The 14,347-nt window shown below is 40.7% G+C and overlaps 1 protein-coding gene across 3 annotated transcripts in view; it reads right to left on the bottom strand.

Annotated features, from left to right (window-relative positions):
- Positions 1-2,637: 2,637 nt before the first annotated feature.
- TLR5 (toll like receptor 5) overlaps positions 2,638-14,347 on the bottom strand; it is a 40,160-nt gene continuing 28,450 nt past the window's right edge. The window contains exons 2-3 of one of the 3 annotated variants that reach the window (XM_030557440.1): positions 9,837-9,918; positions 2,638-5,654 (exon numbers count right to left, since the gene is read on the bottom strand). In XM_030557440.1, coding sequence (XP_030413300.1) covers positions 3,068-5,647 — 2,580 coding nt within the window. In that variant the 5' untranslated portion in view covers positions 5,648-5,654; positions 9,837-9,918 and the 3' untranslated portion in view covers positions 2,638-3,067. Of the gene's footprint in view, positions 5,655-9,832; positions 9,919-14,347 lie in introns of those variants that run through there. The other 2 variants (XM_030557437.1, XM_030557438.1) reach the window with 2 other exon arrangements.

The raw sequence follows: 14,347 nt of genomic DNA, 5'->3' as shown, positions 1-14,347 counted from the left end.
GTAAGTGGAAATTGCAAATTACAGTCTTTGCAAGCCCACACCAGAATCTGGGTAAAAGCATCCATGCTTTGGTGCTCTGTCTGGCTACAGGCGCAGGTGGAGACGACAGAAGCAGTGCTGGCACAGGTGTTGCGGGTCCTCCTCACCATTGTAAGCCTCCCTCTGTCAAACTCTCTCAAATTCCCATCTACAGCTCCCTGTCCGCTCCTCTCTGCTGTAAACAGAAAGGTTTTCGATGTGCCTCAGGTTATGGGTTCAGGGGACCAATGGGTCGCAGATGAGACCGACAAGGGACCCCCCCTCCCTTCCTACTCCCCTTCCAAACTCCCTTGCAAAACTCCCTGTTAGCAGCTCCTGTTCGCTAAGCTCTCTGGTCGCTTGTGCGCAGCTTTATAAAGCCCTGGCCTGAGTGAATGCCCCGCCCACTGGTTAAGGCTCAGCCAATTACCAGAGGCTTCTAGCTTTCAAACTTTCCTAGTAGCTCCACCTCCAACTGCCAGCTACAGCACACGGTCCTTCAAACAAACAAACCAAACAGACTGACAAACACAAGCTCAGCACACAGCAAGTAACCCCCAAATACACACACAAACCCAAACACTGCAGACAGTCACTTACCCCACAGGTGCTGTATGTGCTCCTCCTTCACCTGGAGAACTCCCTTGCAAAACTCCCTGTTAGCAGCTCCTGTTCGCTAAGCTCCCTGGTCGCTTGTGCACAGCTTTGTAAAGTACTGATATGTATAAAGATAAAGTATAAAAATACTGAAATGATCTTTATTTCCCCTTCTCAGAAGGTGGGTGCAGGCTGGGAACGCCTGCTTCAGGGAAACCTGTAGAATGCCTGTTGACAACACTCATGTCAACAAGGTAGTTTGCTGTTTGAAATATAGTAAAGTAGGTGTTGTGATAAAGTAAGGTGCTCCACATTCCATCTCATGCAAGGCATTCCCTTAGAGTTGCCTGCAGAGTCAGGTAGGGTATGTCTACACTACCCGACGGATTGGCAGGTAACGATCTATCTATCGGGGATCGATTTATCACGTGTAGTGTAGACGCAATAAATTGATCTCCGATCGCTCTCCTGTTGACTGCTGAACTGCAGCTTGGCGAGAGGCAGAAGCAAAGTCGACAGGGAAGCCGGGGTGCGCCTCGAGGACGCGAAGTAATTTTAATTCGATCTAAGATACGTTGACTTCAGCTATGCTATTCTTGTAGCTTAAGTTGCCTATCTTAGATCAATTCCCCGCCCCCCCACACACACTGTAGACCAGGCCGTAGACTGCACAGAAGACTGGCTTCAAGTTTGTTCAGTGATTTGGGTGTTCAAATCTCTCTTTATCCACCTCAGTCCTTGATGCAGCTAAGCTGAAGAATCGTCACATTAAAACAGCAGCAGTTGTAACTTAGGGCAGTTACAGGAATAGGTATTAGGGGATGAAAAGTCTAAGGTATGTAAAAATCCAGGGCTCTATGTGTGCCAGCTAAATCTAAGAGTCCTATGCAAACTGTGCTTGTTGTTTTAACACACAGGTAAAAGTAAACATGAACTACACTACAGCAATTACAGTGGCAAAAAGTGACACATTTCAAAGCATTTATACTTTTCTTTGAAATTAGTGCTAAAAGGTCATTGAGCTGAGAAAGCACAAGGTCCAGGAACAGTTCATTCAATGAGTGCATAGCCAAGTGGGGCTATAAATGTAGGGTTATACACGCTACCCTCAATCCACAGAGGCTCTCCCAGTGATGGCAGTGGAATATGTGTCCAAAGATCAAGGTTAGACTATGACCTTCATGTAGTGTCTAAGCTTTTAATTACCAATATATATTATTTGTTCAGTGTCTGCTATAAGTAGGCTTGGCAGAATTTGTTTTTATAATTTCAATGGACAATATCAATGTTTATTTTTAAGCATTTTTTCTATTTTGATCCATTTAAATTTTACAATAGTGGGAAATTGGGGCGGGGAATATCAGACAACAGGGTGGGGCAGACAGTAATTATTTAATGACAGTAGACACTGATCTCAAAAAATTAAAGCTTTATAACTGATCAAACACAAATTGTCAACATCATATATCAAAATATACAAAGTAAATATCCTTAAATCAAACTCTATTAAGTTCTGAAGCAGCATTTTTCTTTCTTGGCCTATTTCTAAATGTTGTTTATTATTAATGGAAATGTTGGGTTGGTTTGTACAGGTACAGTGAAATTGATGTTTAGTGACATTTACTGATAAAAATGTGATCCTTCCAAGCCTGTCTTTAAGGAAGAGGTAAATCCTCGCCTTAAAAAAAAAAAAAAAAAAAGAATACGATGTGGTGTGGCTTTACAAAATTATGAACTTCTGTGAAAAATGGTACCCGAGAGAGAGTGTGTGTGTGTGAGCAACATGTACATGACTTCCCCCACACCTACACTATCTAGATCATGCAACATTACAAGCAAGGATGATGACCACTAAAATATTCTGAGTAGGGGACCTGGTGGTGAATGGTAGGATCAGACATTGCGAGACCTTAATGCGGCACTGCCATCAGTTAATGTGCCCATTCGCTTTGTTTAGTGGGGGCTTTCAGCACATGGACCCACATTTTCAAGTATCTTATAAATTTGGTGCTTAACTTGCAAAAACATGCACCTGTTTTTTGTAGTTGCTGAGTACCCACTCCTCTCATTGTCATGGGGACCTGTGAGCACTCAGCATCTCTGGAAATCAGACCCAGGGTGTCCTAATCTGAACACTCAAATTTGAGACACTCATATTTGGTGACTTCTTTTGAAAATATGGGCCATAGTTCCTAGAGTGATTGAATTTTGTTAATTCCATTTGCTGGTGACTTTAAAGCTGATGCCATATTTATTAAAACTTAAACCAAGGAAGTTATATTCTACCCATTTGTCAGGGAAAGCTGAAGCATGGCCTGTGCTTCTTTCCTGCCATGCCACAGGTGGAAAAGGATTTAGAATATTTAAGTAACTGTCAAGCCACAAGCAAAAATGTAATTACAAAAGTCTGTTTTATAGCACTAATAATATGAACCATGAGCAACCCTCCTACTTATGAGATTGTCCTTACAGTTTGCATTTCTATAACACTGGATTTCTTTTTCACTTTTTTTTCTTTCAGAATTTGGTGAGAAAGGTTATTTAAAAACCAGTCTACATCTTGATGGTCTTCAGGCCACTGCATGTACTGACTTCTTTGCACAAAGACTCTAATTGGTTTGTATTTCATCAACTGATACTGAGAAAGTGACCCAACAAGAACCATAATGAGGACATCTTTCAGGTCACAAAAGTATCTGCTCTGGGCAAAATTAAAGGCTTCCACACACCAACCATCCTTGAGGAACTGCCTTGTCACAATGCAAATGGTCTTCCTGCTATTCCAAATGGCATCACGGATGTTGGTGATCTGTTCCTCCCCAGGCAGGAAATCTCTCTCTTCAAAGCACAAAGTAAATCTGTTTTTCTCAGAATACTGAGAGTCCAGGTGCTTTATCAATGAATTTTGGACCCACTCAAAGTCTTTGCTGCTGTAGCATAAATATGCATCATATTTATAGGTACTTGTATCTATTGCTTGCTTACGTTCTTTTAGCAGAGCACCTTTGATGGTTTTATACCAGACAAAACAAGTCCCTCGAAAGTGACTAAAAATGATGACTGCTGTTAGGAACATTATCAGAGTGACTGAAGTGAAGATGAACAGTGAGAACTGTAGAGGTTTCTGGAGTTCGTCTTCATTACAGCCATCAAGTGCCACTGAAGAGAGTGGAACCCTTGTGAAAAAAGGTGGGAGGACACAGTATGTGTCATTTTCTGAGCCAGCTAAGGTCACATTAGTTTGATTTAACTGTGCTGTCCAGGTGTTTAAAGTGCAATCACAGAAAAACCTGTTATTTGTTATATCCAGGATACTCAAAGTCATGAAGAGCTCAAGGGCAGGTGAAAGAAGTTGGTTTTCAGACATATTAAGTGTCTTTAGGCTTTCAGGGAAAACACCAGGAGAAAGATAAGACAACAGGTTGGAGGCTAAATTAAGTCTGTTTAATGATGTTAGACCACTAAAAATACCCTGTGGAAGGGTAGTAAGGTAGTTGTTATTCAGGTGGAGCACCTCTAGTTTGGAAAGTGCCCAGAACACATCCAAACATAAACCTCTGTCCCACACAAGCTTTAACATGTTTTCTCCTAGATCCAAGTAGACTAACTGGTTATTTTCTATAACATTAACAGTTTTAACACAATAAGATAAGCGATTTTGTCTTAACAAGATATACTTCACATTTGGAACTTGTAAAAGAATATAAAGATCACCTAGATTGTCCAATCTGTTTCTTTCCAAGACAAGGAATGTTGCATTTATTCTCTGGTTACCTACAGATGCTAGCTTATTGTCACTTAAATGAAGAGTAATCATGGCTGGGAAAGAAGGGAGAGTTTTAATGGCATTGTCCCGGAGATCCACCAACTTTAACCTTCTTAAATCCCTGAACGAATTCCCAGCAATTACTCCAATATGATTTTGTTTCAAATCAATATGCATCACATTCTGAAGCCCCTCAAAAGTGTAATCGTACAGCTCCCCCAGAATGTTATATGACAGGTTGAGAGTTCCTAGGTTTCCCAGGCCAAAAAATGCTTGTTTTTGGATCTGATTTATCTTGTTGTTGTGAAGGTTCAGCAACTCCAGGTCACCAAGGCTCTGAAATACATAAGGATTGAGAGAGAAAATGGAACCATGTGAAATATCCAGTAAGCGAATGCCACTTCTTGCTAGCCCTGCAAATGTATCTTGGTCTGGATCTTTGAGGTTCTTAAAGCCAAATCCTGGACCCATTATGTGATAGCTAAGCTTCAAAAAAATAATTGAAGTCCCATTCACAGCTGTACAGAAATGTTGCATTATATCTACACCCCAGCCATTACCACCAAGATCCAGGGTGTCCAGGGCTATGTTTTTGAAAGGATTTCCACACTTGGCCCAGTCCATAGAAATAGGGTAGTATAATTTATTAGAATTGAGAATAAACAATGTGAAGAATTTTCCCTGGAAGCTAGCAAGGTTTCCTTCACATAAGATGGGTATCTCGTTGTTTTTCAGGTTCACAATTTGCAAGGATTTTAGACGGTAAAATAAGCGATGAGGGCGAAGGCGTTTGATCTTGTTTCCAGAAAGATCCAAATATTCTAAGGAGATCATATCTCGAAGATAGTCTTCTTCCAGAATGGACTCCTCAAGACTGTTGTGATATAGCTGGAGTGTATGTACATTTGACAACTCCACAAAAGCATCCGGATCCAGATGAAGAATCTTATTGTCTCCTAAATCTAAGTTTCGAAGGTTTGGCAGGTTCCTAAAAGCTGCTTTCCCTATGGTAACAGTAAAGACAAACTGGGTTCCAATTTCCAAAATCTGCAACTGTTCCAGCAGAGGGAAGGAGGATGCATTCACTTGCCTGATTTTGTTGTAACTTAGCCAGAGTATAACTGTATTACTGGGCACAGGTGGAACCTCAGTGAGGTTACAAAAATAATAATTGGCAATTTGGCCATTGGAATAGCAGCTTGTAAATGCAAATATTTCTCTGGCTACCAGCGACATTCCTAAGAGAAATACTAGATGATGTAACATTGTGATGCTGCATGAAAAGAGAGAAAAAGTTGTAAGAACAAAATATGAAATTGGCTGTCTGAACAATAAAGTTTTGTAGCAAAGTTTTAATGCAACAGAATAAAAAACCAAGGCCAAGATTTTCAAATCATGAGGGATTTTGGGTGCATGTGTTTTTGAGTATATAATCTGAAACACCTTAAAGGGACCTGATGTTCAGTGAATGGGCTCCAGAAAATGGTGAGCAACCCACTCTAAATATCAAGTTCCATGCAAAGTATTTTAAGATGGGCACCCAAAAATCATTGGTCACTTTTGAAAATCTTGGTCCAAATATTTAACAGTTGCACCCCTGGTGTGACAACACTGGTACATTACCCTCAAACTCATTCCTTATTCAAAGTTAGCCAGACTTTTTTTTTAAAAAGTTTGGATAGTATGGTCAGAGGCTTTAGGTTAACACAAGTATTGAGATAATCACCTATGCTTCTGAACAGTGTAACCGCTGCCATGTTCCTCCCCACTCCTCATTGCTAATGGGACTAGGTAAGACAATCCCAATGGCTAACAATGACATGTCACAATAGTCTCACAGACAAGGCACTTCCAAAAATAGTATTTCAAAAAATGGCATGCTTTCTTCTTGGAGCACCCATGAGATTTCTGGTCATCAGCAGAGTAACTCTGAATTTAACAAAGCAGAGTTTGACTCAGCTATAGGTTTAAAAGGAAAATGCTCATTTGAAGTTTCAGAATCTCTGGGACTATTCCAGTAATGTGAAGTTGTTTTTTAGGGTGAGAGCAATGCTTTAAAAGCATACACAGGAAAAAGGTTGATGAGGAGGATATAGTAAATAAATAGTCCTTAGTAATCATTCTTATTGCTATTAGTCATCTTAAAATATTCTTCAGTACACAAGAGATCTAGCACATGGTATTAATGTCACTGATCTATTGTGTGAGACAAATATACCGTTTACAGCCTACTGCTTATTAAAAGGTTACATCTGATGTATTGGTAGACAGTTAGATTTTGCATAGCAATGCGTGAATGTAATGAATGCATCTAACTGATGTATACTTCCGGGTTTTCCCCACTCTGGATTTCTTCATGCATCCTGTCATCTAAACATCTCTCTTTTAAACTGTAATCTCTTCAGAGCAATCACTGTCCTTATTGTTGCCTACTGCATAACACAGAGCAAGTTGTCAGCACTAAAAGGACTACTTGCATGCTTTTGTTCAATATGTATTTACTAGATTGCAACTACCCGCCTCTCCTTTCTAAAAAGCATTCACTAAAATGTTTACTTGGCTGACAACCAGAGCAAGAATTTTTGTACCCCAGTGTGTTCAAACTTAATAAGCATAAGTTTTTGTCAAACCAAATCCCTGCTGGCCATATAGTGGTTGTTAAATAAATTTACTTCATAGAGAAAAAGATAGGCCCTGAGCCAGTAATTAACAAGTAGGTCAATCCCATTAATTGTTATCGATTGACTGTACTGTTTCACTAATGGCACAGATTGCCCAGAAGCATCACAGTGAGAGTAAATGATTTCAAGACTCAGCTCTGTAGTATTGAAACCATGTATACCGTTTGTTTAGTACTCACAAGTTTTGCAGACTTTTGAGGCAGTAAAATAAAAAAAATGCACATTGCAAACAGTAAATTACACACTTACCCAGTTTAATTCACAGACTGGACAACAGGGATTCCAGTGATATTGCAGCACTGTCAAGTCTCGCAATTTTATCGTGAATCTCACAATATTTGGTAGTTTTTCTGTTAAAGCCCCATATTCCTCCAGTCATATGATTACATGAGAATCTCAGCTTTCCTATTTATTTATTTTAAAGTTTCTAGCTGTCATGGCTGCAGAGAAAAGTTTGAAAATATGTACCCTAAATGCTCAAACACTAGACAGCACATAAAAATAATCCACCAATAATTCTTGAAAAGGACTGATGTTGGCAATTCTGGAGAAGAGGCCACATCCTGAAGACCCTACACCAGGGATCGGCAACCTTTCAGAAATGGTGTGCCAAATCTTCATTTATTCACTCCAATTTAAGGTTTCGCATGCCAGTAATACATTTTAACATTTTTAGAAGGTCTCTTTCTATAAGTCTATAATATATAACTAAACTATTGTTGTATGTAAAGTAAATAAGGCTTTTAAAGGTTTAAGAAGCTTCATTTAAAATTAAATTAAAATGCAGAGCCCCCTGGACTGGTGGCCAGGACCTGGGCAGTGTGAGTGGCACTGAAAATCAGCTCGCATGCCGCCTTCGGCTCCCGTGCCATAGGTTGCCTACCCTTGCCCTACACATTGTCTTTACTCAAGCAAAATACCCACTAAGATTAATGCATAGTGTGCTTGAGTAAGGAATTCCGGATTTGGGATAAAGAAAGTAAATTGCAGGCAGGGACAACCGAAATCTAATGGGCCATGCTGATTATCACTACAAAAGATTTCTTCTCTTGCTGGTAATAGCCCACCTTAATTGATTACTCTCATTACAGTTGGTATGGCAACAGCCATTTTTTCATGGTGTGTGTGTGTGTGTGTGTGTGTGTGTGTGTGTGTGTGTGTGTGTGTGTGTGTGTGTGTGTGTGTGTGTGTGTGTGTGTGTGTGTGTGTGTGTGTGGCTTCCTACTGTATTTTCCACTGCATGCATCTGATGAAATGGGTTGTAGCCCAGGAAAGCTTATGCTCAAATACATTTGTTAGTCTCTAAGGTGCCACAAGTGTCCTGTTGTTTTTGCTGATATAGACTAACACAGCTGCTACTCTGAAAGAAATCTAATGGAGATTTTGACAAAATCTATAGGGAATTATCCTCAATAATTTAATCTGCAAAGGGTTCTTTTACTATTTCTCTTTTCTATCCCAGAGGTTTGGTCAAACCTGCCTTTTAAGAGAGACACTGTCAACAGAGAATATATATATTTTAAAAAAACTTTTTTTTTTACTAAAAACTCCTTAGATTATTAAAAAAAATTATACATTTCACCATTTAGACTCCTTGTTTACGTTTTCCACTTCACTTGGTTGGGCCCTAAAATAGACTAGTGAGTTTCACTTTTATTTATTACAGTGGTGGTGCTTATATTCACCACTATATTTGATGCTGCAAATAGAATGTCTCTAATGATCTCCAAGTATCACATGCTATTATTTTATTAAACATTCGTCTTTCACTTTCAGGATGAACACTTCTATGCCTGCTATTTGTCCCAACATTTTTGTTTTTTAAGTTTAAGCAAAATTACAGAACAAAACAAAGCAGCAAGTAAAATAACGGCCTTGGTGCAGGCAAGCAATATAAACCTAGCACTAGGTGAACTGCAACAGGTTCAGATTGAGGATCTCAGAAAATGGAGGGGAACTGGGGCAATTTTTGATGGAAAAAGAAATCTCATTTTTATATCAGAAAAACGTTTTGTTGAAAAATTTTCCAACCCTTTATAGTTAGGTGTTTGGCTGCTATCAGATGTTAAGGAGGTAGCCATCAGGCTAATGGATAAACTGTTTTCTCCTCCAATGTTTTCGTGGCACCAGTGTCCTCCTGAGAACTTACGCCTTTGTGTGGAATGGTCTTGTCTACAGATTAAAACTTGGATTGCTTTACCTATACTGTGATAGTTAAATTGGTACAACACCCTAGCATGTATGTGCATATGCTAAGGCCTGATCTACACCTAAAACACAGATCAACTTAGTTATTCTCTTCAAGGGTGCGAAAAATTCACATCCTGAGAGACGCAGTTAGGCCAACCTAAGACACCACTAGGTTGACGAAAGAATTTGTCCATTATCCTAGCTCCAGCCTTTCAAGGGAGTGGATTTATTACAGCGATGGAAAACCCTTCCATTGCTGTAGCTAGTGTCTATGCTACAGCACTTACAGTATAGACATACCCTGATCTAGCATATCCCATGGTGGATGGGGAATAAGTTCTACCAGTGTAAAGGACCTTTATACCAGAATGACTGTATCCAGACTATGGGATATGCCAGTATAACTACTTCTGTAAAAAAAAAAAAAATCTCACCTTTAACTGAGCTAGTTATACTGGTCCAACTTCCTAATGTAGACCAGGCTACCCTTTCTCTTGTTGAAGCATAAACAAGAATCTATTCTTTGCCCTTTACTGGTGCAATGTGATCTGACCAAAGATTTAGTGTATGCAGAACTTACTGACAGACCAATGCATATAATCAGGATTTCTCTTCTGGGTACACAGACGTGTAGAGCGAGAAGGCAGCCAGGGACCCATCGTGTCTCTAGAGTGAGATATGAAAACAGATGGCATTTTAACCTAAAAAAATCTGTTTGGGCACTTATATGGCCGCATTAGGGTAGCAGCTGAGCACCTAAGATGTTTTGGGCAAACACATTCCTGTGCCAAAATAATCTTGCAGAAATCCTAACTACACTACCCAGTCACTTGGACTGTATCCACACCAGCCTTGTTGAGAAGGGGGATTAGGTAACTGGTTAAAATGTTATTGAGAACCATGGCATTTGAAAGTTCCAGATTCATGGCTGTAGGATTTAGAATTTTCCTGCCTAGGCATCAGAAGGAAATTAAAAAATAAACAAACAAACAAAAAAAACAAAAAACCAGTGACCGAGGGAGTTGGGAAGGCTCACAAGACTCCCAGGCCTTGCTCTAGTGAGTAATGTACCCTTAATTATAACAGATGGATCCTCCCACCATACAGCTCTCAGTGTAGCAGGAAGGGAATGTCTATAATGAGAAGTGGAGCTTCATCTGCCCCTATGACCAACCAGTTAGTGTGTATGTTGAGACTCCATCTCAGTATTCCAGTTCCAGGCTCTGAATTCCCTCTCAGCAGGGGTTAAACTGTCTCAGTAAAAACAGATCAGGTTTCCTTAGCCTAAAACTGGCCTACTCTACAGCTCTAAGCAGTTTTTAGAACTCCTTTGAGGTGAACTGGTTAAAAGATTTCCCAGTGTAGATGGAAGGAAGCACTCTTGCTGACTGTAGTTTTAGGGTGAATTTTGCAGTAGGCCGGGCCCTTTGTGCAGGGCCGTCCTTAGGCATAGGCAACATAGACAGCTGCGTAGGGCACCTGAAAATTTGGGGCACCGCTTGTTTTCCTATCCCTGTTCTGACCCTGCAGGCTCCCACAGATGGCTGCTCTAGCCTGGTGAGTCTTCCTTAGGAGGGAATCTAGTAGTTAAAAGTGAAAAAAACCTCCAGCCTGCCAGACCTATTAGCACAACATTGAAACTGTTAAAGAGACATTCAAGGGGTAATAAAGCCATTTAACAGGCATTTGCCAACTCCAAGGTACATACTGACAGGTTTCAGAGTGGTAGTCCTGTTAGTCTGTATCAGCAAAAACAAGGACGAGTCCTTGCGTCTCCTCAAAGACTAACAAATTATTTGGGCATAAGCTTTTGTGGACTAGAACCCATTTCATCAGATGTCCACGAAAGCTTATGCCCAAATAAATTTTTATACTGTCAGTTTCTGACTTTACTGACAAAAACAGTTGTGCATTAATGTAATATTTACACAGAACATGTCAGTCTACAGGACCTTAGTTTAAAATTTGCTTTAAAAATATTTCATTAGTGAGCTGGTGAAGATTATAAAATCACATTTCTAAAAAATGCTTGCATAGAGTTTTAGATGCACAATCATCTTTAGCCTTAAATGTGTGGATCTTCAGACATAGTTTTTTAAATAAATCCTTCAAAAGACCTCCCTTATCTAAAATACACATTTTAATTACTATAGTTAAAAAAAAAGTGCTTCCAAGTCTTCCTGTCCTTTCTGTCCATCCCTTCACCACCTCTCCCCCAACTCCCCACTGAAGAGAGCCCTTAAAGGGACAACAGTCCTTCCCTTCCAGATAGCTGGACAAAGAGTTCCCTTTCTTTACTTCTGACTATCCGACAAACTAGTTTTAAAAGAACCCTCCAGCAAAATCAGTACCTTAGTAAGACAAAATCCTTGTTATAGCTAAAATCTTTGGAAACATATTTTTTTAAAGTTGGTGAAATTTCATAACCATGTCTCTTGTTATGGAGATCACACAAAGTAAATTACTGTTCCTTTTTTCTAAAAGCAATGAACATTGTTATGAATACACTAAACCTCTCTGATTAATTTAAAAGAATGTCTTTGTTTCAGTGAGTTAAATATGTAGTAATCTGGAATGCTGGCTTAAGATTTGAGTACATTTAAAATATAAATTCAACTTAGAAATACTGATGAAGAAAATGTAAAACAGAGAAGAGCTGCATCATGGACAGCTGACTCACCCTTACTATGAAGTTTTTGCAAATAAATCTCTGACAAACTTCAGGGCATATCAAAAAACCTGTGACTGACATTTTTTATTCCCAAATTTTAGTGCTTTTAATTAGGTACTTTCTTCATGTCCATTCTGCATGAGGGAGAGTGCATGGAAGTCTCTGCGGGGAACTGTGACTCTCCGCCACCATGAGGCAGGCTGGGCATCTCATTAACCTTTGCTGTCAAGTCCCTCCTTCCCCTCCCCCACCAGGCTGTGAGCTTGGGCTGCCATCCGGCATAGGGGCACCAGCTTAATAATACTGCGTAGGGCCCCATAAATCCTAAGGACAGCCCTGCCTTTGTGGAACCTCAGTGTTCTCCTAAGAACATCTGGTGAATGAAGAAATCCCATTGGTGGGAGAAGGGGAGGGACACTGAAAGGAGCACTAGCTAATCTAAAGAACCATTTAGATCCATTGAAGCAAAGCACTCACCATTCCCCTCTTTTAAAAAAGCAGCTTATTTATAACCAAAGCATTTGTTCAACAGTTTGTTTTGTTTTTTAAGCAGTGCAGACCTGACGGCTTTTGCCAAGTGTTGCCAATAAAGCTAATTAGATCAGGGAAGGATGTTGTCATCCTGTTTGGATTCATATTGTCCCTGCCAATACTTGAGAATGTTTGCTCACTTTTTTAGACAGGAAGAGAAACACATTTGCTGTCTGAAGTGTCGGGTAAATTTTGCATATCTCCCAGAGCCTGCAAATACTGGCAAGTCTTTTGTGCAGCTTCAGCATTCATCAGCATGTTTATTCTCTGCATATTGGGCAGGTTTTCTCTGAGGATGAGAACCGACAGGTCAGACTTATCACAACACTTTCAAAAGACAAGCCTGGGAGCTGAAATCTGTAATTTTGCTAAACACTAAATAGCATGGTCTTAATAAAGCCACTGGTGTTATGGCTTACTACAGGAGTAGGCAACCTATGGCACGCATGCCGAAGGCGGCATACGAGCTGATTTTCAGGGGCACTCACATTGCCCAGGTCCTGGCCACCAGCCTGGGGGGGCGCTGCATTTTAATTGAATTTTAACATTTTAAAAACCTTATTTACTTTACATACAACAATAGTTTAGTTATATATTATAGACTTATAGAAAGAGACCTAAAAACATTAAAATGTATTACTGGCACGCGAAACCTTAATTAGAGTGAATAAATGAAAACTCGGCACTTCTGAAAGGTTGCTGACCCCTAACTTACTATAACAATCTGTAACCCTCTAACCCCCTTTTTTGTCCTATGTAGGGGTTGTTAATGGGCCCCTTTGCCTTGAATGGTCCCTAACTACTTATGCTAAACTATCTGTTCAATCTTGTATTTAGTTGCGACACTCTCAGTACCTTTCGCAGACCTGAAGAAGAGCTCTGTGTACATCAAAAAACATCACCAACACCAGTAGGTCCAATAAAAGATATTCCCTCGCCCTACTGTCAGCTTGGAAGATTTTTCTTTAGTTCCAAAGATAGACACATTGTGAGTTTGCCCTGGGGCTGTATGAATGCTGATGTAACTGGGGCATGTGTATGAAAAAGATCCCAGATTTTTATAGGTAAAGGGGAAGACAGGGGAAGGTGTTTCAGGTGTTTTTTTCATCTTTAACATATTTGGCTAACTTGGGTATAAGGAACTTAAAATTGCTAGGAGGATGTACGAGCTGAAGGAAGGAAGGTCAGATGCAGCGGACTGGCAGGGGCTGTGGTAACTTGCAACACTTGGACAATAACACATGAAGTAAGAAACAATTCATGCACTGTGCTAGATCAGTAACAATGACTGGCATTGTGCTGTACATTAGAAATGGTTAAAAATCATAGAATTATAGACTTTAAGGTCAGAAGGGATCATTATGATGGCCTAGTCTGACCACCTGTACAACGTAGGCCACAGAATCTCACCCACCCACTCCTGTAACAAACCTCTAACCCAGGGGCGGGCAAACTTTTTGGCCTGAGGGCCGCATCAAGTTTCATAAATTATATGGAGGGCCGGTTAGGGGAGCAGGTCGTGGTCCAGCCCCCACCTCCTATCTCCCCCCCCCGGGACTCCTGCTCCATCCAACCCCCCTTCCCTGAAGGCCCCTCTGGGACCCCTATCCCATCCACTACCCCTGGCTCCCTGTCCCTTGACAGCCCCTGGACCCCTGCTGCCCCATCAAACCTCTCCTCTCATTCCTGACTGCCCCCCTGGGACCCATGCCCCATCCAACTACCTCTTCTCCCTGTCCCCTGACTGCCCCCAGAACCTCTGCCCCTGACTGTGCCCTGCAACCCCATCCAACCCCACCTCCTGCCTGACTGCCACCCCCCAGGACCGCTGCCACCATTCAACCCCCTATTCCACCCCAACCACCCCAACCCCTATCTACACCTCTACCCCCG

Source organism: Gopherus evgoodei, chromosome 3 (assembly GCF_007399415.2).
Source record: "Gopherus evgoodei ecotype Sinaloan lineage chromosome 3, rGopEvg1_v1.p, whole genome shotgun sequence".
NCBI lineage: Eukaryota > Metazoa > Chordata > Testudines > Testudinidae > Gopherus > Gopherus evgoodei.
Note: the sequence above shows the minus strand (reverse complement) of the source record. Positions and strands in the feature narration are given on the sequence as shown.